The sequence below is a fragment of the Arabidopsis lyrata genome (genome assembly GCF_000004255.2).
Source record: "Arabidopsis lyrata subsp. lyrata unplaced genomic scaffold ARALYscaffold_7, whole genome shotgun sequence".
NCBI lineage: Eukaryota > Viridiplantae > Streptophyta > Magnoliopsida > Brassicales > Brassicaceae > Arabidopsis > Arabidopsis lyrata.
Window position 1 is genome coordinate 7,618,077 of NW_003302549.1, and position 26,058 is coordinate 7,644,134.

Genomic DNA, 26,058 nt, shown 5'->3' on the forward strand with positions numbered 1-26,058 from the left:
AACCCTAAAGCCCAAAGCCCACTAAGACTAACATAAACCGTCATTGGACGAGTCTTCTAGAAGGTAGACATGGGCCTTCTAGAACATGGACATGAGCCACGGTTATGGAGTCCATCCGTTATGTGGTTTTCAACATTTTGAACAATATTTTATAGGGGTCAATAAGCATATTTTAAACCATTTTCCTGAATTTTGCTTAGAATATTACAAGTAAATTAAAAATTTCTACAAATCCATAGGGGTCAATTGACCCCCATAATAACAATATACCTCCGCCCCTGGTTTTAATTTTGGAAATCTCATGTAAACTATTCAAATTCTCGTTTATAATTTCATTTAAAAACATGAACAAAAATAATCTGTGAATTACTTTATAGAAGACAATATTAGATACGTGAGATATCTGTTAAATGAGATTTTCTCTTTATGTTTTAATACATTGCAGTAAACTTTATATGATGGACATATATATTTCCTGGCTAAGCAAAGATAATTCTGGAGGTATGAAATAAATGATTATTCATTCATAAATTATGAAAAAGTGTATCATACTGAAAAAACCATTAGAGATCAACTAGATTCTAAATTCTTCAATCAAAATATTAAGAAATATATATAGTTCCGATTACGATATATATATTCACTTTTACTTGTAAGACTCGGTAAGTTATATAATGAAAGATTAGATTCGAGTGTCAAACACATTATGCTAAGTTGGTGAGTATTATCAGTGCCGGCTCAAGCATTTAGTAGGCCCTGGGGCAAAAACAAAAACTAGGCCCCTATTATATATATAAAAAAAGTATGTACAAAAATAAAATAACAAAAAGAATATTTATACTAGTATTTTTATGTCCATTTGTTAGTACAAGATGGGATTAAATTGTGATCCGACAAATTTGATATCTTACTGCGAATATTCCATATATAACTTAGATCGGATTATAAAAAACCAAACTCTATCACCAGATATTCCATATTTAACAATATAGATATTTAGTAGATTTGGTTAAGATTTAAAATTATGATTTTCCTATCATCTTTGTTTGATTTTTTTCAACTGTTTCGAATCATCATATACTACATAATTTACAATATTTTTGTTCTGCATATATTGTGATTCGAAATTTTTAAAACATATATATTACCTAATTTATAATCTTTTATATATAATAAATAATCATTAAATTTTAAAATTCACAAATTTTTAGAAAATAAATCGTTTCGCAGTGTACCGCAGATTAAAAAAAACCATCGTTTACAAAAGATAAAACAACAAGATCATTTTCGTCGATGGTTTTGATGTAAAGCCTTTATTTATAATAGAAAGCAAAAGAGATTTGGTCCAATAAATCAATTTTTTAGCTATGTTGGGTAAAATAAATCAACATCTAATTTTGGACTATAAATTAAAAAAAAAAAAAGAATATCGTTATGGTTTGTAATGTCAATATTCATGGGCCCTTTTTTATAATATAACTCATGTTTTGTAATGTCTATAGGCTCTTTTTATAATATCACTTTTTTTTTCCGAAATACTTGCACAGATTTTTGTTTTTTGGTTTTGCATACAAAGGAGGAAAGGAGGTATTACTAAAATCAGTGGCTATGGCCATGCCTATCTTTGCAATGTCATGCTTTAAGCTCCCTAAGACCACCTGTGACAATTTGGCGTCGGCTATGGCAGATTTCTGGTGGAGTTCCAGTGAGCATTCAAGAAATATACATTGGTTAAGTTGGGAGAAATTGTGTCTTCCAAAATGCAAAGGTGGTATGGGCTTTAGAGACATTCCTCTTTTTAATCAAGCTTTGCTAGCCAAACAAGCGTGGAGGATCCTTCAGTATCCTGATTGTCTCTTGGCTGGGATTATGAAGAGTAGATACTTTCCGGAGAAGAGTTTTCTGGAAGCTCCTGCCCATCATCGACCCTCATTTGCTTGGAGGAGCATCTTGCATGGTAAAGAGCTTCTTGTAAAGGGTATTGAAAAGAGAATTGGTAATGGAAAATCACGGAATGTATGGATTGATCCATGGATTGAGGATGAGGAAGAAGGTATGAGAGCACCGATGAGAAGAAACTATTTATTTGATGTCAGCTTGAGAGTCTGTGACCTCATTGATCCAAGTATTAGAGACTGGGACCAAAACATTTTGGCGGATCTGTTCTTCCCGGAGGATATCATTAGAGTTTTAAAGATCAAACCGGTTGTTTCCCAAAGTGATTATTGGGTGTGGAAGTTCAATAAATCTGGTGACTTTTCAGTAAAATCTGCGTTTTGGTTGGCCTCTCAGGAAAGTTTTTCCATAGTTGCTGTGGAAGCAAATGCATTACCATCGGTTAATGATCTAAAAGCAGAAGTGTGGCAGGTGCAAACTGACCCAAAAATCAAAGTTTTTTTGTGGAAGATGCTTTGTGGGGCTATCCCTGCAGTCCATGCCTTAAACAGAAGAGGTATGTCTCTGGATGATACTTGTCAGGTTTGTGGAATGGAACAGGAAACCTCTTTCCATGTTTTATTTTCGTGCACGTATGCTAGACAGGTGTGGGCTCTTTCTCAAGTCCCCAATCCTCTTTTTGGTTTCCAATATGGGTCTGTTTTTTCAAATATCCATCACTTGCTTGTTAACCGTAAGAATAAAGAATGGCCGGAGGAATTAAGGAGAAGTTTCCCATGGATTCTATGGAGAATTTGGAAGAATAGGAATGCATTAGCTTTTGATGGTAAATGTTTTTCTGCCTTGGAATCTGTTGATAAGGTTAGAGAGGATGTTTTTGATTGGTTTGAGGCTCAGATTATTGAGACTGAAGGTGAGGAAATGGGTGATGATCCGGCGATATCAAGTGTTCCTCTTGAGGAGGTTTTGGCCAGAGATAAATGGCAACCTCCGGTGGTTGGTTGGGTGAAGTGTAATATTTCGTCTTCTTGGTCTAATAAAAACAGGTTGGCAGGAGGGGCATGGGTTGTTAGGGACCATACGGGCTGTGTTTTGTTACATAGTAGGAGAGCTTTCAGTGATTTGAGAGATGCTCAAGAGGCTAGCTTTGCTTGCCTTCAGTGGGGTATACAATGTATGTTGACCCACAGATTTCCAAGAGTAGTTTTTGCTCTTCAAGATCATGTTTTGGTTGGTGTGTTAAATCGACCCAGAGCTTGGCCTTCTTTCAAGTTTCAAGAGCAAGAACTGAGGATTTTGTTGTAAGGAGGTGTGGTTTGGAAGTTGTGTTTAGAGTCCTCGAGTACGAACAGAGGAGCTTCTCTCATTGCTCAAAGTGTGACTTCGGACTTTAGGTTGCAATCCTATGTCGCTTCTGGTTTCCCCTTTTGGCTGAGGGGTGTCTTTGAAGATGAGAGAGTTCCTTTTTCCTCTGTTTGATGGTAAGGAGGGGTTTTTTGTTTGATGTTGGTTGGGTTGCCTAATTCTTTTGTATTGGCCCTTGATTGTTTTCAATGGTGCTTAGTTTAGGCTTTTTGTGGCTCAGTTGTTTGTTCTGATGGTTGACCTTTATGGTCTCTTGGGTGTAGCTCGGCCTTAACCCATTTCAATATATAAAACCAGATGACAAAAAAAAAAAGTTTTGCATACAAAGGAAAAAAAAAAATTGTGGGCCCCTTGGGTTTGTGGGCCCCTAGGACTTGCACTGCTCACCCCCATGTTAAGCCGGCACTGAGTATTATTATTTCACAATAAGGAATAATAAAATGTCAAATTCAGTATCATTTTAAATTCTATATCAGGGTTGACGAATCATAATATTCAGGCCTAAGTTAATAATACAACTCTAATATTATTCTTACATTAAGGAATAATGTGAATGTCAAACTCAATATCGCTTTTGGTTATAGAGCAAACAAACCACACACTTGTGTGGACTAAAAATATAAAGAGTCTTAACTCTTATCCAATCCTAAAAAAGAAGGAAAATCTGGGTTTGATTGGTAACCTTGTACCACAGCGGTGGTACAGGGTGTACCGCTTTGACAATATCACAAAAGCGATATCAAAAACGTTACTAAAAACTTTACTCAAATTTTTTGTACTACTCTTTCTTACAGTTTTGCAGTATTCCGTAACAGTTTACCGCTCCAGCTTACAGTTTTGCATTATTCCGTAACAGTTTATCGCTCCAACTTACAGTTTTTTTTGTACAACTTTGTATCAATCAGACCCAGAATGACATGGAAACGTGTTTGAGATGTTGCAACAACTAGTTCAAAACGTGGCAGAGAACATTTTATCAACCTTAAAGAAAGAGCAGAACCAATTAACATACGTCCATATCAGTATACATATACCCTGAAGGAGGAAACTGATGAAGTGATGAAAATGATGTTAGAAGAATATGGATCATCTAATCGAGCATATCAGACCGTATTCAGGTCCATTTTTCCTCGCACTATCGAGCCTTAAACAAGCTCACAGTGCCGACAAGTACCTAATCCCCGTGTTGAGGTGTGGCCAAAGGTTTGCAGGGTAGATTAATTTTGGACTGATCAACTTAAAAAGTGATCTGTATTCTCTATAAAATCAGAATTAAATCCTACTCGTATACACTGTAAAAAGAGTTGAGAGGCATACAAATCAGGAGAAACTATCAGCAGTTTTCTCTTCATATATAGTATAAGTTTAGTACAATCTTCTATGTATTCATAAATTAAACCCAAATCAACAAGCTTGTACATATTCACTCGACTAAAGCAATACAAGAGAGTTAAATATTGTTTCTCACTGTCTTCTGTGAAAGCTCTGCTTGGATAACACACACGGATTCAACGTCTTTTACTCTTGGCCTTGGTGACTCGATTTTTCATAGATGCATCTGGCGGCTTCCAAATGATGTCATCAAGCTTACTACAAAAAGTCTTGTAGAACTGCAAAACATAATTGGTTTTTACTATTCTGAGACGAGTCAAACAAACCCTCAAGGTGAACTTATAACACTAAGGTCCTCTTCTGAAACTAACCTTAAGGTATTCTTCTGCGTCTCCTGCTGCATTTTGAATGTCTACCATGAGAATTGATGGTGCAACTTTGAAGACCTTCATATTAGAAATGATTCGTAAGACTTCAGATATAGAGAGACCAAAGTAAAAAGATGGACTGGTTTTATTTAAGAGAAGTTACTTCTAGAATGACGGAGAAATGAGACGTCTTATTTGCAGATAATCCTTCGACTCTCATCTGAAAATGGAAATGGGTTCACAGCTGTTGGGTGCTCATGAGATGATGAAATAAAATAACAAACTCTAAAGAAATGTTAAGACATCACAAAAAAACAATGAAGCGATTTCAACCGATAAGAATGCCTAACCAACTATTACTCTAGTTTCTCACCTTGTAATTACGAATGTGAGTCTTAAAGCCCATAGACTGCGACACAACTTCCATGCTTGAGAGAACCACGTTTGCTGGCTTGTGTGAGATGAACCTTGTCTGGTGCTTCATGGAGTCCTGTCAACACACTTGAAAGATTAAAGCAATAGTTGTATAATATGTAGGAATGAGAAGAACAACTGAATAAGGTATAGGAATGCACACAGCGTGGTCACACCCAGCATTGTACCTTTCCACGGTCAAAAAGAGTTGCGAGGTTCAAGCCCTGAGATAGAATAATTAGGTCAAACGCATTTAGAGTCAGTGGACCCGTGGACCCTGTTCCATCCTGTGCATATGTATGTTCCTGCAACGTATAATGTTACATATCAAAATATTCGATCATGCTGAGTGCATGCAGAAGAATAATCTCATTAAAATTAGAACAACAGTGACTCTGGAAACACATGTTTTATACACAATACTCAACAGCAAACATATAGGGGACAAAGAATTGTACCAACTGAATCCTACCTCCGGATCATCAAAAGCAGCATATACATCATCCAGGTTCACATGTTCGTAATCGATAAGTTGTACAGGAGTGTAATCCTTTAGAAACCACTCATCTTTCCTGATTTCTGCAATTGTAATTCGCTGCCAAGAAAGAAAAAAAAAAAGAGAGAGAGAGCAAGGCTACATTTGTCAGACTTTGTATCTTGAGATGAAAAGAGTAACTTTGGACGACGTCACCCGACAACTATGTCATGTAATGCTTTCAATTGGCACATTATCTATATTGTATAGACCTTCCAAATGATCCAGGACAGTTTTGGAAGAAAATGCTAAGACTTCTAGGGTCTATTCAAGTGTAGAAAAGAATGATATGATTCAAATGGAGCTAGTCAAAGATTATAGTGTAATAGAGATATCTGTTTTTTCAAGCTGCTGTTCTTTCAACATGTAATACATGTTTCAAATACAGTAGCCAGGATTGAAAAATATTTAAGCAAAGCTATCTGCAAGGAAACTCAAAACTTACAGTTTCAGGATTTGGATCCAAAATTCTATTAATCAAGGACTTTGCCCCCAAGGCAAAATATGAGGGGCAAGCGAAGTCAGCTCTGTCGATCTGAAAATTGATGGAAAATAAGAAGAAAAGGAAACCATATCAGAAAGAAAGTACATAGATGCCTTACAAGCACATAACACGTTAGGTTTACAGAAAGGGATTCTTGACTACAGTGAAAATAATTTAGCCACAAGGATTTCTATTACAGGTTCTGCAGATATTGCTTGTTCAATCCTAATGCTTCATTGGGATAATTAAACTAGATAGAAACAAGAACCATTCCAAAACAAAATATCAAGAATCAAGAGGCAACAACAGTAGAGGTCATGCCTTACTATATAAGGTTGGTAGATCCATTTCATCAAATGGAAGATATCCTGCCATAAGAACATAAAGGATGACCCCACAGGACCATACATCTGCGACGGCACCATTGTAACCCTTGTGACTGAGAACCTAAACCAAAACAAAGAAGAACACATAAGCTATGATAAGAAAGACATCAAACATCAAAACATTATGATATTTAATTTACCTCAGGAGCAACGTAATTGGGAGTTCCACATGTTGTCTTAAGGATGGTAACTCCCTTTATATCAAAGAAAGATAAATTTAGTTGATAATGATTCAATAACAAACTAATTCTCAAAATTAGAAAGAAAAACATGAAAATGAGAGCCCCCATTACTTGCTCAGGTAATGCACTGAGGCCAAAATCAGATATCTTGAGATTTCCTTGAGAATCCAGCAGAAGATTTTCCGGCTGCAATTGACACAAGACAATCATCAGATGAACAACAAGTGATAGAAAGGTGTTGATTGATACTCCCAGCAAGAATTCACCTTTAGATCTCTGTGGTAGACACCTTTACTATGGCAGTAATCAACTCCATCAATAAGCTGTTGAAAGTATTTCCTAGCTTCTGATTCACCAAGTCGTCCATTACGAACCTGTAGTAGGCATGAAACAAGTGAATCAGTGACAATATCTTACGCGTTTAAAATCATGACTAGGAGCTAGCTACTCACAATCTTATCAAACAGTTCACCACCAGTAATGTACTCCAGGATGATATAAATCTTTGTACGGCTTGCTAGAACCTAAAGGAGCAAAAGATCAAAATTACTTGTTGTTATATATGAAAGCAAGAATCTTTCAATAACAAAAACATTTCACTTGCCTCATAAAGACGAACAACACAAGGATGGCGAACAAGCTTCATAATCGAGATCTCTCTCTTAATCTGCTAATAACAAACGGTGTCATGTCATCAATCTAATCAGAATCGAAGTCGAGAGTAGTAAGAAGAGAGAGAGACAGAACCTGATCAACCATCTTGCGTTTGATGATGGTACTACGATCCACGATTTTCATGGCGACGCTCTCACCGGTCTCTGTGTTCTGAGCGAACTTGACTTTAGCGAAGGTACCTTCGCCGATTGTTCTACCTAATTCATACTTGCCCACTTTCCTTACCACCATCTCTGCTTCTACTCGATTTCAATTTCACTGCATTTCTCAAGTGAGAGAGAGAAAGAGGAAAGGCAAACAAAAAAAAAAAAAAGTAGAGTTGATGATGGATGGATTCTCTTTTTCGAATTTTGAAATTAAAACTATAACGACAAATAGTATACAGAGTAGATTAGAAGATGGGAAATTTAATTAATTAGGAATGTCTCAAATTTGGGAAAGAGATACGTGTTTAAATTGTCTTAATTGCAAATTGGAATTAAAGAAGCTTTATTAATCAATACAAAGCCAAAGTAATTTATACATTTGTGATTTGCGTATTTGATTAACAAATCTAGAGGTAAAGTAAGTAACAATGGGGTTGGGAGGTTGTTAAGAGAAGTCAGAAAAAAGAGACTTTGACGAAGGAGACGTGTTCGGCGACTACTTGCCACATTCTGATTCTTCTAATATATTGGTTGTTTGTTTACACGTCATTCTTTGTATTGTAGGAAGGTCAACAATATTTATACCATAGTTTCACATATATACGACTCGTAGCTTTTGAAAAATACTACTACTCACCTGTATCTATATAATCTAATAGACTTATATGACCGATTTGATTAGTTAGCAAGACTACGAATAAAAACGTCGTTATGACTTTTTCTATAATTCTTGACTTCGAAAATTCTTTTATGGAGATTATTTGAAATTTATCCGTATTCTAATAATTGCCTTTTGAAAAATTTAAGAAGCATAGTTTGAAGGGATCTGTTTTATAACAATTTGCCTGCCTTCTGGAAAACACATTTTAAAGGATAACCTACCAAAACCATTAATCACCTTTGATCTTGTTATAGGCCGAGATATAAAGGCCCAAACAGCAAGCCCAAACCTTTTTCATTTACACCAAAACTTTGAAGCCTTCTTAAGAACACAGTTGATTGCATTATAAAAATTAAATTCATCTAACAATCATAAGTTCATAACTAATAGTAGTAAAAAGAAGAGATATTTACTCTTTACCACACTTTCTCAAGTTCTCTATCATTCTAGCACACTTTCTAATCTTAACAAACTTTCTTGTGGGTGTTATTACCTAGTTACCCTCTAACTAATACACTCTCTCATCTCTAACCAAAGTTTTGTCTCAAACTACAACCCTTACCAAACAAAACCAAATCTTTATCGTCTCTTTCTTCTTCTTATATTATCTCCATGGTAAGCTCAATTTTCCACTTATTTTCTCGATCTGCAGTGTGCTTCTCTCGATTTTGGTTTCGTCTCGTATACGAATCTTTTGATTACAATTCTGGTTCATTTTGTTGTTTCGTTAGATCTGTCACTGGAATTTGGTTTTAGATCTCTGAGATTTGGAGTTTTTGTGATCGTTGTGTGACTGATCTAGGATCAAAACTGTGCGAGAGAGCTTCTCTGTTGAGTTTACTGTGTTTTTTTTTTCGATTCCGATTGCTAAAATTTGAAATCAGAAGAGTTATTTTGGGCTTCTTGTTCTTGCAAAAAATTTCAAGTGATATATCAATTTCGATAATATTTTGTTGTTTCTCCTATTGATTGATTCATCATAAATCAGAAGAGTTGTTTCTGGTAAGATCTATGTTGCTGGAGGTGGTGGTGGTTTGGAAGTTGCGACGGCCAACATCTCTCTGAGGACGACTTTCAACTTCTCTGCGAATACGTACGCCTTCTTCTTCTTCTTCTTTGTTCTTTTGCTTGCTTTTTCTTTTGGGAAGATTAATGCATCTACAAAACCCAATTCTTAACTCACTCTATTGAGGCTTTAGAGCTTGATTTGTGGCACTTTACTTTGAATCTGGTCTCTCTAGCTACTTTAATGTTTCCTTTGTCATTTTTGGTTTACGGATTTTAGGATTTTTTTCAATAGAGAATTTATTGACTTTGGTGTATGGAGATGTAGTTTCTTATACGTGTGCTTTGTGGTGTGAATGGTGCTTGTGTACAGGTTGGTGAAGATAAGTTTGAAGACACATGAGAGTTTTTCGTGAGAGAAGAAGACATCATGTTATGGTCAAGTCTAAATGGACAATGGCTGCCTCTCCGTTCTCCTTCAACAATGATTTCTTCTCTGTTCTAACCATATCCTGATTTGATTTTTGCTCTCTCTTATGTGTCGAACTCGTTTCATCGACGTAGTAACACAGTCACTTAGGAAAAAGACAATGAACTTCTTTATCCTCTCTGTCGCCGTTTTCGTTGCTCTCGGTTTATCATCTCATCCACAATATGTTGATTCATCTGCTGCCTCCTCACAGGATCCTCTCAGACTCAAGTAGTTGTGTGTGTTTTATGGTCTTTGTTGCTTTGGAGAAACTCTTTTGTGGTCATAGCACCACATCCACATGTTCACATGAATCTCGCCATTCACAAAAAATGAACGATGTACTTTGAATTGGCAATTATTTTTCATGTATAAACTTGTGTCCATACGTTTGAATTGGATTGGTAATTTTTAAATGGGCATATGATAGGATTGGTTAGTTCCATATGGATACGTTATGTATACCCATATGGGTACGTGGTCAGTTCCATATGGATACGTTATGTATATCCATATGGGTACGTTATGTATTATTTCTTTTAACTATTCTTTCGTTCATATCCATTAGCTAATAAGTTTGGTAATCTCTCATTGAAATCCACCAACTTTATAAGAAGCAAACCACCAATTTTATTAGTTTTCACTAGACTAGTTTTAAAAGTCATTTATGATGTGTGTTTGGTAATCTCTCATTGAAATAGACATGTGGACACATAATTATGGACACGATTCAAAATCATCTTTCGTTCTCAATATGATGACACCAAAATGTCCACGACTGAGTTCTCTATACACACTTTATGGATGGTCAAAGGATATTGCTTAGATCAAGTTCTCTATACACACTTTATGACACCGAGATAGTCAACATAGATTACTTGTCATCATCCATATATACAATCTTTGATGGAAACCTTACTTGTCATGTTCTTCTCTTTTATTTGAATCAAATTAGATCAGAACTCTTGAATCGATACATGTGCATTTTTGTTCTTTCAAGCTTTGCATTCACTTTCTCTCAAAGAAGGAGAAGAATTAGAAGAAGTTCAGTGGTTGAGAATGGTTATAAACTTATAATGCTTGGAAACTATCTTGACCCAACCAATGCCTTTGAAGCCTTTATCAATTCTCATAACCACATTCCTTCCCTTTCTGTCACAATTATACACTATTAAATTCAGACACGACTTCGACAAAGTCTAACATACAACGATAACAAGATCAAAGAGAGGAACCACAACAAGCTGAACAAATGGATATGGAATTCAATACTAGAAACCACATCTATGGCATTGGCCTATTCGGTCTTTTCACAGCTTGGTGGTCCATGGTACAACTTGGTGGCTTCTTCTCAAAAAATCACTTTTTCCAAACCAATCTCTCCAACCTTCTCTCAATTGGCAATACCTTAACATGTACTCATCCATCTGTTTCTATCCACATAGCACCGCTCCTCTGGACGCTAGATCAGAAAGTCTTTTATCCCTTGCAAAATCAGCCTACACAAGACAAGAAATGAAACTTAACAGCTCAGTCCCTTCTCCAACAAAGTGTATCCACATCGCCAAACAACATTGAACATATTTATTAGTATATGGCGGTGTCGGATCTAGTGACAAACAAGTAACCATACACAAGTGACTATCGATATAAACATAGGTAAGACCTTTTCATTGATCGATTGATTGTGTATTTACAATCTTTCAACATGGTCGAAATAAAATCCAGAAAATGAATAAGCTCTTGTTCTTGTTCCAATTAAGATCTATTGTTAATGGATTCGGAGCTAGAGGCTAGAGCGTAGGTGATTCAACATCTTTGTCGGAGCTAGAGGCTAGAGCGGAGGTGATTTGACGTTGGCTTCTTCTTCAATTGAGGAGTATTGAAACGAATTTGAAATCGAGTTGCAAATGTTGTTGTTACCTTTAATGTTGGCTTCTATATTCTTTATATTTTTTCACCTTTTGATTTTGTTGAAATCGATGACTACAAAACCTTATCTAGAATTAAGCAGCAAATGTTGTTGTTCCAAACGGAAGAGAAAAGCATTGGATCGTAGCTGGCGCGACCAGACGAGTGAGTTGCAGCGGGGGTTTGAAAGGAGAGAGAGAAGAGAGAGAGAGAAAGATAGAGAGAGTTGAAATTCTTATTTGTTTTTGTTGATGACTTACGCTTCTTTTGCTTTTTGGAAGAAAAGAGATATTTTGTTTCAAATATTTAGTTGGGGGTATAATAGTATTGATTTTTTACAAACAGTAAAAAAAAGATGAAAAACACAGAATATGTGTCTTTTATTAGAAAACTCAAGAAAAGTGTCCCATTGTGTAACTCACCCTAAAAAGAATGAAAGTGACTTTAGATATTATCCATTTTATGAAACAGTACAAAACACTTTTTAATCCTTTTAATTTTGGTTCAGATACAACAAGTTTACATGATTACCAGTTAAAAACTCTAAATGTCACCTGTCACACCTTAAAATAGAAGGACGAATCTTTAAAAGGATAAAATCATGTTTGTTGCCCTCTTTGTCAAATTATACTTGATGATTCGTTTTATTTCTTCATCAACAGAGCTACAAAAATAAATTTAGACAGACAAAAAAATATTAGTTTTTTTTTATAATTAAAAAAAAATGGGAAATAGTCTCCCAAATAATGGAGGGTGAAGTGGAGAGAGAGAGAGAGAGAGAGTCCAAACTCAAAGACCAGCTCCTCCTTTTTCAGCTATCTCTTCTTCATCCATCTGAATCGGACTTTGTATCAGAAAGAGAATAAAATTCTGGAAAGATCAAGTAAGATTGATTCTTGGAGAAATTGTTGTCATTTACTTGTATGACAGAAGAAGATAGCTCAGCAAAAATGTCAGAGGATGTTGAGCGATATCTCAAGTTAAATCCACCTTGCTCCTCCGCCGTTGCGTCTCGCACTTTCAAATCTTCTACGCCGCCATGTCCAGATCATGTCCTCGAGAACGTTTTAGAGAACGTGCTTCAGTTCCTCACTTCCAGATGCGATCGCAACGCCGTTTCATTGGTCTGCAGATCGTGGTATCGCGTCGAGGCTCAGACCCGATTCGAGGTTTTTATCGGTAACTGTTACTCGCTCTCTCCTGCTCGGCTCACTCACCGGTTCAAGCGTGTTAGGTCTCTTGTGCTTAAAGGGAAACCTAGGTTTGCTGATTTTAATCTCATGCCTCCTAATTGGGGTGCTCAGTTCGCGCCTTGGGTTGCTGCAACAGCTAAGGCTTATCCTTGGCTCGAGAAGCTTCATTTGAAGCGTATGTTTGTTACGGATGATGATTTAGCTCTTCTTGCTGAGTCGTTTCCTGGGTTCAAAGAGCTTACTTTGGTCTGCTGTGAAGGTTTTGGGACTAGTGGTATTGCTCTTGTTGCCAACAAATGCAGGTAATTTCTAGATCTCTTCTCTTTGTTTGTTTGTTCTCAGGTCTTTTAGAAATGCTTGAGAGGTTCATATCATGAAAGTGAGTTTTTTTTCATGAACTTATCAAATGGGGGTTTGTTTTCAGACAGCTAAAGGCTCTTGATCTGATGGAGTCAGAAGTCACCGATGATGAGGTGGATTGGATTTTTTGTTTTCCTGAGGGTGAAACTCATCTGGAGTCTTTGTCTTTTGACTGTGTTGAATCCCCTATCAATTTCAAGGCATTGGAGGGGCTCGTGGTTAGGTCACCGTTCTTGAAGAAACTTAGAACCAACAGATTTGTTTCCCTTGAAGAGCTGCATCAACTAATGGTTCGAGCGCCGCAGTTAACCAGTCTTGGCACGGGATCATTTAGTCCAGACAATGTGCCTCAGGGTGAACAACTACCGGATTATGCATCTGCTTTTCGTGCTTGTAAATCCATAGTTTGTCTCTCAGGATTCAGGGAATTCAGGCCGGAATACCTCCTAGCTATCTCTCCAGTTTGTGCTAATCTCACCTCTCTTAACTTCAGTTATGCTAACATTTCTCCTCACATGCTCAAGCCCATCATACGCAACTGTCACAATATCCGAGTCTTCTGGGTATGTATCTTTCTTGATCTCATTGTATAATATAGTGTAATACCTGTTAACCGAGGACTTTGAGTTACATGCATATATTGAAACTTTTATAATGCAGGCTCTTGACTCGATACGAGATGAAGGACTACAGGCAGTGGCTGCCACATGCAAGGAGCTCCGTGAGCTTCGGGTTTTCCCTTTTGATCCTCGTGAAGACAGCGAAGGTCCTGTCTCAGGAGTAGGCCTGCAAGCAATATCAGAGGGCTGTAGGAAACTAGAATCTATCCTGTACTTTTGCCAGCGGATGACTAATAAAGCTGTGACAGCCATGTCTGAGAACTGCCCGCAGCTTACTGTGTTTAGGCTTTGCATAATGGGTCGCCATAGGCCTGACCACGTGACAGGAAAGCCAATGGACGAAGGATTTGGTGCCATTGTTAAAAACTGCCAGAAGCTAACCCGACTTGCAGTATCAGGGTTACTAACAGATGAAGCTTTTAGCTATATAGGAGAATATGGGAAACTGATCCGGACGTTATCTGTAGCTTTTGCTGGGAACAGTGACAAGGCTCTGAGATATGTTCTTGAGGGTTGTCCTAAACTACAAAAGCTTGAAATCAGGGACAGTCCCTTTGGGGATGTTGGATTGCGCTCTGGTATGCATCGGTATTGCAATATGAGGTTTGTTTGGTTGTCGTCATGTGTCTTATCTCGGGGAGGCTGTAGGGATGTTGCTCATGCTCTGCCTAATGTAGTGGTGGAAGTATTTGGATCAGATGGTGATGATGATGACGACACTGTCACTGGGGATTATGTTGAGACACTGTACTTGTATCGGTCCCTTGATGGCCCAAGGAAAGCTCCAAAGTTTGTAACAATTTTATGAGAAAAAACTTTGGTGCAGATGAGGCCATGCTTGGGGAAAAGCAAAGCTAGCTAGCAGAAGATAATGTGTTTGTAAACTGTAAGTGCTTCAGCTACACTGCATGATTTGTTTTGCCATTTGACTCTTCTTTGAATTCGTCTTATACCAAGAAGAGTGTAGTGCGAAGAAAGAAAAAGTTATGAAAAGGAACGAAAGAATGTCTATTATTGTTAGTGTTGTAATAATTGTTTTTCACAAACATTGCCAGATTTATTTACAGCCATTTCACGATTATTATCCAAAGAATTATTCGTTATACATATAACATTTTAAGCTTTTCTACTTTGTTGGCTTACTACTATTTTCTTCACCATTCTTGTCTTCCTCCATCACCAGATGCTCAATGGTATCGATGAATGCGGTAACTTTCTCCAAGCTTTTGTCATCAAGCCTCGGGACAGTATGGCCTTTGGGATGATGAACAACCACCGGATTCTTGTACGATTCTATCAGCTGGGTTCCGTAAGGTTTCAAGAAATCAGTCTCTCCTGCAACAAACAAGCCAGATACCAGATTCTCAATCATCAATGAACAAGCTTTTGCAGAATTTACAAATCAGCTTTTGCAGAATTTACCTAAAAAGTGGAGGGAGAGAGTTTCCAAGGAAGACGAATATGCATTCTCTGCCAATTTGGCGGATTTGAGCTTAGCTCCTCCAATGATTATAACAAACTTAATCTTTGGTACTTTCTGAAGTGCAATTCCCTGCACAATTTTCAAATGTATCAGAAACAGCATTTGTAAAAATGATCATGAATACTATAGTATATAGTATTGTTGACGTACTTTAGCTTGCAGTCCTGGTAAACCCCCAGACAAAATTGCCCCCTACAAAAGAGAGAAATCAAATTTTGAGTTTCAAAGGGAGTAAACAACAAATCAGACTCTGTTTGATGCAATTTCAAATGTAGATTACCTGAGAAAACCCAATGAGACCATCAAAGGGACCAAGTTTGATCATGCGATCCTCTAGGTACTCCAAACATTTCTCGAAATTCGTATACTCCGTGAATTCCTGAATTCAAATTTCAATAACGTTAATAGACGAATAGTATCAAAGTGAGAGAGGATATAGGGGAAAAACAAAGGACCTTGTTGAATTGAAACCACTCGTAATAAGGAGGATCAAAGATGCCTTCGACATCAGATTTGCCTTGACATGGAAAAGGTGCATCGAGAAACACGAGATCGAGTCTATCAATTACAGATTTAGGCCATTTGTGAAGCTGTATCTTCATTATCTCTGCGCTCGTACGAAATCCATGGAGACACAAAAACCTTGGTTTCCTCGCAATCGATCTTCCTTCGCTTCCCATTTTTCACAATTTGTTATCTGTTGTCTCCCTCTTGCTTCGCCTTTTTATAACGCTCTGTTGCAATCTCTTCCTTCTTCCAGGAACCATCGTGGTTCACATTGCAATCATATAAATTATTTTTTTATTTTCTTCCTTTTTAAAAAAAATTTAACTCACATGGAAAATACCAAAAAAAGGTTGAAGAATTGAGAAAGTCAGGTTTTCTTCCTTTTCTTATTGGGCCAACCTGATTGGTTGGCAAATGTTGGTCAGACATCGACGGTAGGTAAACAATCAGAGCTTCCAACGGACGGTGGAGATCAAATAATATCTCACGGGAATTTGGAATCTAAACCGCGTGGGAAACGACACCGTCTGCCCGCAAGTTAGGCGTCTTTCCAATTAAAATCGAACCAATATTAAACCGGATTCTGCATAGATCATCATAATAAGTCAAATCCGGTTTTTAAAAATCGATTTGCGATCAACAGATTAGAAGAGAGATGAGGAAAGGAGGCAAGGAAGAAGACGAAGTTGAACAATTGCTTCAAGCGGCTCAAGATGAGATGATACTCAAGCTCTCTGTAGATTCTCACACTTCTCGATCCTCTTCCGATTACTTAGATCCAGATCTCCACTCTAGATTTCTCGCTCTCAAATCTCAAAAGAAGAAGGATCAGCAGCAACAACAACATAAACGACGGCCGAGATCTCCGAAGAAATCGAAGGATGTGGTTGAAGAAACGCCAGACGATCTCATGCTCCGATTCGCGGCTCTGAGGACTTCTCTCCCTTCTGCGTCTTCTTCGTCCTCTGTACTTCTTCAGGATGGAATCGGAGAAGATGGTGATGAAACCGGAGAAGATGCTGAAGTGGAGAAGCTGATTCAATGGGCTATAGACGCCGCCCGTCTTGATCCTTCTCCGCCTTCAGACGATGATCAAAGCCAGAGTTCCGATAGCGATGATGAGAATAATTCAACGAAAGATGTTAAACCTTAATTTTAGTTGAGCTTTTTAAAGATTGTCACATAATGAGTTAAAGTCTGGGAAATTGTTGATTTTTGCATTGAAACTGTTACGATGAAGTTGATTACATCATTACAATCCAAATCATTTGTTGTCACGGGATCGTTGATATGAACTAGAGAACTAGATTTAAACATTCATGATAAATAGGTTACACATAGGAATTAAGACGGTGGGAGCTTCTTAATGAACTCCAAAACGGCTTTCGCAGTGTTAGTGGCAGCCAAAGATCCAAACTTATGAACAGTGTTATCTCCTCCTACTCCTGCTAAATCTGATAATCCTCTTATCACAATTACGGGATAACCATTTGATGCGCATGTCTGGTCAAATTCAAAACACTAACTTCAAAATCAAGTGAAATTAATGGATTCAAAGATGAATATTATTACCATGGCCACTGCAGAACTCTCCATATCTGAGGAGGAAACACCAAAAGTATCGTATAAGAAATTTCTGTAGGCTGCATTATCCACAAATATGTCCGCAGTGGCTGCTTTCAGTCCAACAACCAATTTCGGTTTCTTTGGAAGACACAAACTTGCATTCACACACTGCGACAGCTCTATCTTCTGCAACCATATACCACACGAAAAACCGTCGTTAACAATGGAACCATTCTTTGTTATAATTTATAATCTAATCAGTACGTATTGTTGTTCTTAACAACCTCTAGATCAGCTGCAAGATGAAGCCACTCTTGAGTTGTATTGATCCAAAACACATTCTCAGGTATATTGATGCGACCAGTGACTGAATATAGTTGCTCGTAACTGTATCCAATACTCCCTAACTCATTGTTGCCATCTCCTTTTGGAACATTATAGTTCCCGACATCTAAGTATACTAAATCCTCACCTCCCTTTGCTTTGTCTGGATTCTGTTTTACTCAGAACCAAAAGCATCGATCAGACTATATAAAGAAGAAGCAATCAAATTGGGTAACTTTAATATATATTTACCAGCCAATCCCACAAGCCAGCATTCGTGATTTGCTTAGGGATGCTCACATCTCCTATGGACATTGAGTTGTTCATATTTCCTGCAATCCCAAAATGCACAATCCCTTTCACATTGAACACATCTATCATCTGTTGTGTTGCTGCTGCTCCGTTCACCTGCAATTTTTTTTTTTTTTAACATTTACCATCTCCTTTTTATATAAACTGTTGGTTTGATACTTTCCAGTTTCCATATGGATTAAAAAGTTACTATTTAAATTTACTAATATGCATATTTAATAATATACTACTTATAAGGTTTATCATCATTTCAATTATTTGATACGGATCAGGATTTTTTGGTCTGCGCCTATATTTGGCATGTGGCAGCCCCATTGGTGTATAGTGTATACTACTTTTAGATAAGAAATAAGAGCCATATAAACACTCTTATTTTGCTGTATTCTTTTTTCTTTCTGTTTTGGATAATTTAATGTTGTGGTTACTCACCATTCCTCTCCCACATCTGACATACACAACCTTCTTTCCATGAACCTTCCCTATTCGAAAACGTCTTCCTGTATTCATATGGTCATAAAATCAGAAACTACTAACATTTTCATCTCAAAAGAACTTAACCAAAACAAAGGGTACTTGCATTTAACCAAAACAAAGGACTCTCTTTTAAGTTAGAAACCTTGAAAAATTAAAAAATCGATTCAAGTGGATACCAGAGAGATCCAAGAAGGGATGAGTAGGGTCGGGTCTGAATTCGACACTGCGGAGAAAAGCATTTTCTTCGGTCTCAATGACCGTCACGAGGCCGATGTACGGTCCTCTGAGGTTGAGTTTTCTAATGGTAATGGCGGATTTTAGTTTGTGTGAAGGTGTGAGTGAAACAGGCAAAACGTGGAAGGAAGATATGATGATGATGATGAGCAGAGGAAGAAGATAAAGATTGTGGTCCAGGGAAGCCATCTGATTGGTTGGTTGGAGATTTAAATCCACAGCTGCATATATATCATCCAATTCCGACACCTCTACGAGGCTGCTATGAGCAGAAACTACTATCAAGTTTCTTCTTTCCACGTGATTCTCGTTTCTTTAGTTTTTTCCTTCAATAGATTCAACATGAGGCTGCTGTGCACTATTAATTTTGACAAATACCCTGCAATATACCACTACAAATAAATTTTGTTGACAATAATAATAGACACTCTACAAATTTCCAAAAATACTATTATTTATAAACACTAACATTTTTGCCCTTATTTGAATTGAAACATGATTTGATCAAAATCATTTGCTATCAACAAAGAGACCTATATATAATTCTAGTTTTGAAATTCCATGCAAGAAGCTGAATACTCATTTGATTAAAGAAAAAAGAAACAGATTTTATTAATTTTATTGTTAACATAAAGATTAGGGAAAATAATACATATTCATAATGATAGTGGGAGCTTCTTAATGAACTCCAAAACAGCTTTTGCAGTGTTAGACCATCTCCAATGCCCACCTCTATATTTTCCTCTATTTTAGAAGAACTCTATTTCAGAGGAGATTTTGCTCCAATGTATTCCTCTAAAATAGAGTTTCCTCTAAAATAGAGGAGAGAGACAACAGATTACTCTATATTTAGTGATATACCGATGAACAACCATCAACAATGGAATAATAATTCTTTTGTTAGAAAAATTCTAATTAATATAATCAAATATTTCATTCTGAACAACCACTAGATCAGCTGCGAGATGAAGCCACTCTTGAGTTGTATTGATCCAAAACACTTTCTGTGGTGAATTGATGTGACCATTGACTGAATATAATTCCTCGTAACTATATCCAATAGTCCCTAACTCATTCTTGCCTTGTGGAACATTATAGTTCCCGACATCTAAGTAGGCTACATCCTCACTTCCTTTTGCTTTGTCTGGATTCTGTTCAGAACCAAAATCATCAGACAATAATAAGAAGGAGAAGCAATTATATATCAATAACACAACTTGTGTAACTTTTATATTTACCAGCCAATCCCATAAGCCAGCATTCGTGATTTGCTTAGGGATGCTCACATCTCCTATGGACATTGAGTTGTTTATATTTCCAGCAATTCCAAAATGCACAATCCCTTTTACGTTGAACACATCTATCATTTGTTGTGTTGCTGCTGCTGCATTCACCTGCCATATTTATATAAAGTGTTGGGTTTGATACTTTTCATATGGATTTAAAAATTATTTTAAGTATACTATGCCCCAATCAAAAAATTTACTATATCAAATTTATTTTGTGATTTAATATAAATTTTGATTATCATTTCAATTATTTTAGTCTATTTTATTTATTCGGATCCGTGATTTGTGCTCATCCCAGCTATGTACAACTTTTTAAGTTAAGAAATAATATTAGAATAACCAAATACTGTAAACTCTTTTTCACGTTGTTTTGGGGTCAACACTCACCATTCCTATCCCACATCTGACATACACAACCTTCTTTCCATGAATCTTCCCTATCCGAAAACGAAAACGTCTTCCTGCATTCATTTACTCATAAAATCATAAAGTACTTACATTTTCATCTCAAAAGGGACAAATATATTTATTACTCTCTCTAGATAGAAAATCTGAAAAGAAATCAATTCAAGTGGTAATTAAGCTTAGTAGATACCAGAGAGATCGAGGAAAGGATGCATAGGATCGGGTCTGAAATCAACACTGCCGAGAAAAGCATTTTCTTCGGTCTCAAAGACTGTCACGAGACCAATGTAAGGTCCTCTACGGTTGAGTTTTCTGATGGTAATGGCAGATTTAGTTGTGTGAAGGGGTGGTGGAAGCAAGCAAAACGTGCAGGGAAGAGATGATGATGATGAAGAGGAGAGGAAGAAGAAAAGGATTTTGGTCCTGGGAAGCCATATGATTGTTTGGTTTGAGATTTAAATGCCCTGCTCATGTCTACATATATATAGCATCCAAGTCAAACCTCAACCATGAGCCGAAACTAGTATGATGCATGTTTCTTATTTCCATGTGATTCTCGTTTCGTTAATATTTTATTTGTGATCTGAGATGATAACGTATTTTATTAGTGAGTGCAGACCATGCATCAATATAATATATATAGCTTCATGCCTTAAATTAACCATCGTGTGATTAAATGCTTCTACATATTAACATGTACTTATTAATCAAAAATGATTAATTATTATTAGAAGGGAGGTTTTGTCTAATTTGTGGCTGTTACTTTTATGGGCCGCTCTTAAACTTTTGGATATGAGCTTAAAGATATCTTTAGTGTGGATAATGGTCCAAAACACCGAAGCTAATTAAGCTTGCTTGTTTGTTTGTTGTGCAAGGAAAAGCAGAGAATGAGCATTGTCAAGAGATTCATTTGATTGGGAAATTAATGCTGGAACTCCGAGAGAACATGAGCAATATCAACAGTCAAGAGTCCTCTTTGTTAGTGACAAGCTCCATTTGCCTTTCTCAGCTAACGAATTTTATTTTATGATTGAAGAACATGAGCATAAATTTTACGGAATAGAGAATGATTTTTGGAAAAAGTCTGAAGAAAATTGAAGAGAAAATGTGTGATTGAAAGGAAAACTGATATAGACAGAGGGTTAGTTAGGAGTTTAATAAACATTTGCATTTGCAATTGTGATCCAAAAAAAAAAAAACATAACCACCATACTAACCTATAGTATAAATGAATTTGAATATCTGATTCCCAAGGAAACCGAATTGTGTTACTCCTTATTCATTGTATGGATTGCATTCCATGATATAACTAACTAACTTGTATCGCTTTGGTAATTCTAAAACCTCTTTGTTAACAGGGCTCAAATTATCTCACTATGTGAAGTAGAAGTCGATGCACTTTTGTGTGCCAGAGATACAAGCAAGAGGTAGACAGACGACCACTAGCATAAGGGATCTCCGCAATTCTACATTCTTTTGTCTCTTTGATAGAGTTCATCCTCAATCGTTTAGTTCACATCGTCCACCTATATTTGTTTGCTTTTAATTGTAATTACATCCTATAAATGAATTTTATGGATAGAAGATGTATTAAATTCTAATGTTATTGGGTTTGACAAAACATCCAAGATGGACCTTCATTGGGCCAGACGAAATTGATATAAAGAAAAAGAAAAACTAAGTGGCCCACTCCATGCACTTATATATCTCTACGTGAGATAAGAGAAAGTGGAGGTAGGTGTGAGATAAGACAGAAAAAGAGGGTTCTAGAGAAAGAGAGAAAACGTTAGAGTTCTCAAGAAGCTTTCTCCCTGTTGTTCTTTTGTGTCTTTGATCTTGTTCTTACTGAGCTTGTACCTGAAACCAAAAGATATCATCACAAGTTAGTGGTGTGTGTAACCTCTTTGATATAGTGAAGCTTGGAAGCAAGAGTCCTTCCCCGAGACGTAGCGGTTAGGCCGTGAACTCGGTTATCAAATTCTTGTGTTTGTTCCTTTTACAAGCTACTCTTCTTCTCAGTTTTCTCTACAAGTAGTATCAGAGCGATCCAAGTTTGATTTCAAGGAAGATAGCTAGCTATGGAACCAACAAATGCAAAATTTGAGATTGAGAAGTTTGATGGCAAAGGAGATTTTGGGTTGTGGAAGCATAAGATGATGTGTCAGTTAGAGATTCTAGGCTTAGAATCTGCCTTGGTTGAAGATGCTACACCATCAGACCCTGGAAGTCAAGAGGAAGGAGGTGAACCTAGGGTAGATCCAAAGAAAGCAGAGAAAGATAAAAGAGCAAAGAATCTGATCAGCATGAGCCTAAGCGATCTGATTCTAAGGAAGGTTATGAAGGAGACTACTGCACTTGGGATTTGGAAGGCACTTGAAAGAGACTACCAGACAAAGACCTTACCCAACAGGATCTATTTGAAGCACAGGTTCACAAGCTTCAAGATGGTGGAAAATAAAAGCATTGAGGAAAATCTGGATACTTTTCTCAAGCTAGTTGCAGATCTAGCAAGTTTAGACATCAACATTAGTGATGAAGACCAGGCTCTACAATTCATGGCCGGCTTACCACCACAATATGATTCACTAGTTGATACACTCAAGTATGGGAGTGGGAAGGATACCCTGACACTAAACGCAGTCATAAGTTCAGCATACTCAAAAGAAATTGAGTTGAAAGAAAAGGGATTGTTGAACGTGTCAATACCAGATTCAGAAGCATTAATGGTTGAATCTAGAGGCAGATCAAATTATAAGGGGAATAAAAGGCCATGGACTCGAAGTTCTAGTGGGAACGGGAAATTTCAATCAAGGCCAAGTAACAACACAGGTTGTTTTATCTGTGGAAAGGAAGATCACTGGAAAAGGGAATGCCCTCAAAGGAAGAAACCTGCAGAATCGGCTAATGTTGCAACTGAGCCTGCGCAACCTTTGGTGTTAACCGTGAGCACTCAAAGCACATACAAGGAATGGGTTATGGACTCTGGTTGTACATTCCATAGTACATCCGATAAAGAAGTCTTGTTTGACTTCAAGAAATTCAATGGTGGTAGAGTGCTAATGGCTTACAACACTCATGGAGAAATCAAAGGAAGTGGGAAAATCAAAATTCAGAATCGTGATGGTTCTGTAGTGATACTTAAGGATGTAAAATACATGCCGGATGTGGGTAGAAATCTTATTTCTTATGGGATGCTAGAAAAATCAGGCTGCAAGTATGAGGAAAGTGATTTCATGGTTCACTTCTACAAAAATAAGAAGAAGGTGATATCTGGAAAGTACCACCAAGGGCTCTATTATCTTCAAGGCACAGTTGCTAAGAGTGAAGTGAATGTGTCACGAGTTGAAACTAGTGAAAATGATATTGCTAAGGCTGAAAAGAAATCAAGAAAGAGGAGGTCTAAGAAGGTGACATCTAATGAGAATCTAATTCAAGGTTCCACTTCCTATGGTTTTGAAAGAAAGAGCTCATCAAATCAAGATAGAGATTCATCTCCATCAAAAGAATTAAAAAGTTCAGAAGAAGTTAAATGTGAAGTTTCAAGTTCTGAGGCATGTGCTTTGGTTGCTATAGAAATTGAAACAAAAGAATATAAAACCTATAAGGAAACGACGAAAAGCACGAAAGGGAAGCATTGGAAGAGTGCTACAGATGAAGACATAGATTCTCAAAGGAAAAACGAGAAGGTGGTTGGGAGTAAGTGGTTTTCTAAACTGAAACCAGAGAAGAGGGATTTCATCAAGGGGGATTTAAGTCTATCTAAGATTCACTCAAGTACAAGACCAAAAATTCTTCAGAGGGAAGCAGTACCTGGTATGAAGTTCCAGCATTGCTGTGAGCTTCTTAACATCCACTGAAGTAGAGCAGCGGCTCCAGGTAACTCCAATAGTCTCGCAAAACAGGATAATCAAGTTGAGTTAGTTTTGTGAGAAGTACTCAAGTGTCAGAATTGAGTAAGGTATTTAATTGGAGTTGGAGTTACCTGTAGGATACTGGAGCTGTGTAAGAGTCACTAGTTCCAGGTGGAGTATCTGGTGAAAAAAAAATCCAAGGAAGTAGGTTAAGAATTTGAAAAAGGTTGATTCTGCTTCAGGTGGAGCTGTGAAGAGTAAGAGAAATCAAGAATAGAATTTCTCAGGTGGAGTTTCTGCAAGAAGGATTGTGAAATCAAAGTTATGATTTTGCAACGTCTCTGAAAATTAGTGGATTCAGAGACTGGACACGGCATGAAGAATGATGATTCAGGCTAAGAGGTTACCTGTAGTTATCAAAGAAGAAGAGAAACACGGGTTTGTTGTTCATCGGAGAAGAGATGAAGCTCGTCGGAGAAATGGAACCGATATCCTGAGATGGATTAAAAAGGAGAAATTTTTAAGTTTCTCAAAATTCTGGAAATTTTCAAGGATCCTAGTCTCTAAGTGTCACAAGAAGAGACAAGAGAGAGATTAGAGGATACCTTGGATGAACGGTGACGGCGGCAGTCCGATTCACCGGAGAAGACGAGCAAATCGGGTCAGGTTCATGAGAAAGAAGACGAAGGAGATGTTTTTTGATTCGTCGAAATTGGGAGCCGCCGTGAAACAGGTGGAGGCTGAAGCTTACTTTCACCGGAGAAGATTCTAATCTCTAAGTGTGTAACAACAGTCAAGGAGAGAGATTAGAGAGTACATGAGATTAATGGTGACGGCGGCGGTCGGATTCGGTGGAGGAGAACGCAGCCGAAGCTAATCGCCGGTGAAGATGGCTGTGATGGTTCGTGGTCGAGAGGCAGAGATGAGAGGCGAAGATAGTGTTCTTGACTCATCAAAATTGGTTACCGGCGGGAACAAAGTTGTTAGCCGGTGATGGAGGATGTCACCGGAGTAGATCGCCGGAGGAGGTGGCGATCCGGTGGTGGCGTTGAGCTTCACGTAGGGACAAAGGAAAGAGGTTGGTTGTCAGAGCGTCGATGTCGTCGAGGTTGGTGTGTTTGTCAAAAGGTGGAGATTGTTGTTGGGTTTGACAAAACATCCAAGATGGGCCTTCATTGGGCCAGACGAAATTGATATAAAGAAAAAGAAGAACTAAGTGGCCCACTCCATACACTTATATATCTCTACGTGAGATAAGAGAAAGTGGAGGTAGGTGTGAGATAAGACAGAAAAAGAGGGTTCTAGAGAAAGAGAGAAAACGTTAGAGTTCTCAAAAAGCTTTCTCCCTGTTGTTCTTTTGTGTCTTTGATCTTGTTCTTACTGAGCTTGTACCTGAAACCAAAAGATATCATCACAAGTTAGTGGTGTGTGTAACCTCTTTGATATAGTGAAGCTTGGAAGCAAGAGTCTTTCCCCGAGACGTAGCGGTTAGGCCGTGAACTCGGTTATCAAATTATTGTGTTTGTTCCTTTTACAAGCTATTCTTCTTCTCAGTTTTCTCTACATCTAAGATACTTTAAAGATGAATTTTGGTAGTGATATCTTAATATA

General features: G+C 37.4%; 6 protein-coding genes and 1 long non-coding RNA gene across 15 annotated transcripts; 3 read left to right on the forward strand and 4 right to left on the reverse strand.

Moving 5' to 3' along the window:
- Positions 1–4,525: 4,525 nt before the first annotated feature.
- Positions 4,526–7,980, reverse strand: LOC9305792 (CBL-interacting serine/threonine-protein kinase 8). Of its 2 annotated transcripts, none has more exons than XM_002869675.2 (14): positions 7,710–7,979; positions 7,567–7,629; positions 7,415–7,486; positions 7,229–7,336; positions 7,074–7,148; positions 6,921–6,974; positions 6,716–6,841; positions 6,356–6,445; positions 5,848–5,970; positions 5,564–5,680; positions 5,335–5,451; positions 5,125–5,181; positions 4,965–5,039; positions 4,526–4,871 (listed from the first exon to the last, which is right to left on the reverse strand). In XM_002869675.2, the coding sequence occupies exons 1-14, from the start codon at positions 7,866–7,868 to the stop codon at positions 4,770–4,772; spliced, it is 1,338 nt and encodes a 445-aa protein (XP_002869721.1). In that variant the 5' UTR covers positions 7,869–7,979; the 3' UTR covers positions 4,526–4,769. The 2 variants fall into 2 exon arrangements, with proteins under 2 accessions (XP_002869721.1, XP_020873479.1); XM_021017820.1 differs by having other exon boundaries at positions 4,808–4,871; positions 4,965–4,990; positions 7,710–7,980.
- Positions 7,981–8,869: 889 nt separating this feature from the next.
- Positions 8,870–10,363, forward strand: LOC110226445. 2 transcript variants are annotated; one of them, XR_002330482.1, is made up of 3 exons: positions 8,870–9,059; positions 9,433–9,537; positions 9,823–10,363. It is a non-coding gene; the product is annotated as an uncharacterized LOC110226445 (long non-coding RNA). The 2 variants fall into 2 exon arrangements; XR_002330481.1 differs by lacking the exon at positions 8,870–9,059 and having other exon boundaries at positions 9,067–9,537.
- A 2,130-nt stretch (positions 10,364–12,493) lies between these two features.
- Positions 12,494–15,107, forward strand: LOC9305793 (F-box protein FBX14). The gene is made up of 3 exons (XM_021017722.1): positions 12,494–13,324; positions 13,447–13,945; positions 14,043–15,107. The coding sequence occupies exons 1-3, from the start codon at positions 12,753–12,755 to the stop codon at positions 14,808–14,810; spliced, it is 1,839 nt and encodes a 612-aa protein (XP_020873381.1). The 5' UTR covers positions 12,494–12,752; the 3' UTR covers positions 14,811–15,107.
- Positions 14,995–16,275, reverse strand: LOC110226391 (esterase AGAP003155). The gene is made up of 5 exons (XM_021018049.1): positions 15,941–16,275; positions 15,766–15,864; positions 15,636–15,677; positions 15,425–15,554; positions 14,995–15,337 (listed from the first exon to the last, which is right to left on the reverse strand). The coding sequence occupies exons 1-5, from the start codon at positions 16,163–16,165 to the stop codon at positions 15,129–15,131; spliced, it is 705 nt and encodes a 234-aa protein (XP_020873708.1). The 5' UTR covers positions 16,166–16,275; the 3' UTR covers positions 14,995–15,128.
- Positions 16,276–16,370: 95 nt separating this feature from the next.
- On the forward strand, positions 16,371–17,256 carry LOC9303737. The gene has a single exon (XM_021018120.1). The coding sequence runs from the start codon at positions 16,648–16,650 to the stop codon at positions 17,143–17,145; it is 498 nt and encodes a 165-aa protein (XP_020873779.1). The 5' UTR covers positions 16,371–16,647; the 3' UTR covers positions 17,146–17,256.
- Positions 17,222–19,183, reverse strand: LOC9303738 (bark storage protein A). Of its 2 annotated transcripts, none has more exons than XM_021017943.1 (6): positions 18,845–19,183; positions 18,624–18,691; positions 18,135–18,290; positions 17,843–18,052; positions 17,565–17,744; positions 17,222–17,495 (listed from the first exon to the last, which is right to left on the reverse strand). In XM_021017943.1, exons 1-6 carry the CDS (start codon positions 19,089–19,091, stop codon positions 17,337–17,339), a joined length of 1,020 nt encoding a protein of 339 aa, XP_020873602.1. In that variant the 5' UTR covers positions 19,092–19,183; the 3' UTR covers positions 17,222–17,336. The 2 variants fall into 2 exon arrangements, with proteins under 2 accessions (XP_020873602.1, XP_020873601.1); XM_021017942.1 differs by having other exon boundaries at positions 17,222–17,513.
- A 224-nt stretch (positions 19,184–19,407) lies between these two features.
- Positions 19,408–26,029, reverse strand: LOC9305794 (bark storage protein A). Of its 6 annotated transcripts, none has more exons than XM_021018029.1 (6): positions 25,265–26,029; positions 24,579–24,627; positions 24,407–24,486; positions 20,579–20,652; positions 20,141–20,296; positions 19,408–20,053 (listed from the first exon to the last, which is right to left on the reverse strand). In XM_021018029.1, the coding sequence occupies exons 1-6, from the start codon at positions 25,398–25,400 to the stop codon at positions 19,814–19,816; spliced, it is 735 nt and encodes a 244-aa protein (XP_020873688.1). In that variant the 5' UTR covers positions 25,401–26,029; the 3' UTR covers positions 19,408–19,813. The 6 variants fall into 6 exon arrangements, 3 of the variants coding, with proteins under 3 accessions (XP_020873688.1, XP_020873689.1, XP_020873690.1); XM_021018030.1 differs by adding an exon at positions 24,855–24,940 and having other exon boundaries at positions 24,407–24,743; positions 25,053–25,356; XM_021018031.1 differs by lacking the exon at positions 25,265–26,029 and adding an exon at positions 24,855–24,887.
- Between the last annotated feature and the right edge of the window lie 29 nt (positions 26,030–26,058).

What these genes read in the sequence shown, in the direction of transcription:
- LOC110226391 (XM_021018049.1), bottom strand. Translation starts at nt 16,165, where the DNA reads ATGGGAAGCGAAGGAAGATCGATTGCGAGGAAACCAAGGTTTTTGTGT. An exon ending in GTCTCATTGGGTTTTCTCAG is followed by an intron (nt 15,678 to 15,765) that starts GTAATCTACATT and finishes TCTCTTTTGTAG; the next exon opens with GGGGCAATTTTGTCTGGGGG. An exon ending in TCTCTCCCTCCACTTTTTAG is followed by an intron (nt 15,338 to 15,424) that starts GTAAATTCTGCA and finishes TGTTTGTTGCAG; the next exon opens with GAGAGACTGATTTCTTGAAA.
- LOC9303737 (XM_021018120.1), top strand. Translation starts at nt 16,648, where the DNA reads ATGAGGAAAGGAGGCAAGGAAGAAGACGAAGTTGAACAATTGCTTCAA.
- LOC9305793 (XM_021017722.1), top strand. Translation starts at nt 12,753, where the DNA reads ATGACAGAAGAAGATAGCTCAGCAAAAATGTCAGAGGATGTTGAGCGA. An exon ending in CTTGTTGCCAACAAATGCAG is followed by an intron (nt 13,325 to 13,446) that starts GTAATTTCTAGA and finishes GTTTGTTTTCAG; the next exon opens with ACAGCTAAAGGCTCTTGATC. An exon ending in ACAATATCCGAGTCTTCTGG is followed by an intron (nt 13,946 to 14,042) that starts GTATGTATCTTT and finishes TTTATAATGCAG; the next exon opens with GCTCTTGACTCGATACGAGA.
- LOC9303738 (XM_021017942.1), bottom strand. Translation starts at nt 19,091, where the DNA reads ATGGCTTCCCTGGACCACAATCTTTATCTTCTTCCTCTGCTCATCATC. An exon ending in TCAGATGTGGGAGAGGAATG is followed by an intron (nt 18,291 to 18,623) that starts GTGAGTAACCAC and finishes AAAAAATTGCAG; the next exon opens with GTGAACGGAGCAGCAGCAAC. An exon ending in AGAGTTCTGCAGTGGCCATG is followed by an intron (nt 17,514 to 17,564) that starts GTAATAATATTC and finishes TTTTGAAGTTAG; the next exon opens with TGTTTTGAATTTGACCAGAC.
- LOC9305792 (XM_002869675.2), bottom strand. Translation starts at nt 7,868, where the DNA reads ATGGTGGTAAGGAAAGTGGGCAAGTATGAATTAGGTAGAACAATCGGC. An exon ending in GTGTTGTTCGTCTTTATGAG is followed by an intron (nt 7,487 to 7,566) that starts GCAAGTGAAATG and finishes TTGCTCCTTTAG; the next exon opens with GTTCTAGCAAGCCGTACAAA. An exon ending in GTGAACTGTTTGATAAGATT is followed by an intron (nt 7,337 to 7,414) that starts GTGAGTAGCTAG and finishes TGCCTACTACAG; the next exon opens with GTTCGTAATGGACGACTTGG.
- LOC9305794 (XM_021018029.1), bottom strand. Translation starts at nt 25,400, where the DNA reads ATGAGTCAAGAACACTATCTTCGCCTCTCATCTCTGCCTCTCGACCAC. An exon ending in TCAGATGTGGGATAGGAATG is followed by an intron (nt 20,297 to 20,578) that starts GTGAGTGTTGAC and finishes TAAATATGGCAG; the next exon opens with GTGAATGCAGCAGCAGCAAC. An exon ending in CTGGCTTATGGGATTGGCTG is followed by an intron (nt 20,054 to 20,140) that starts GTAAATATAAAA and finishes GGTTCTGAACAG; the next exon opens with AATCCAGACAAAGCAAAAGG.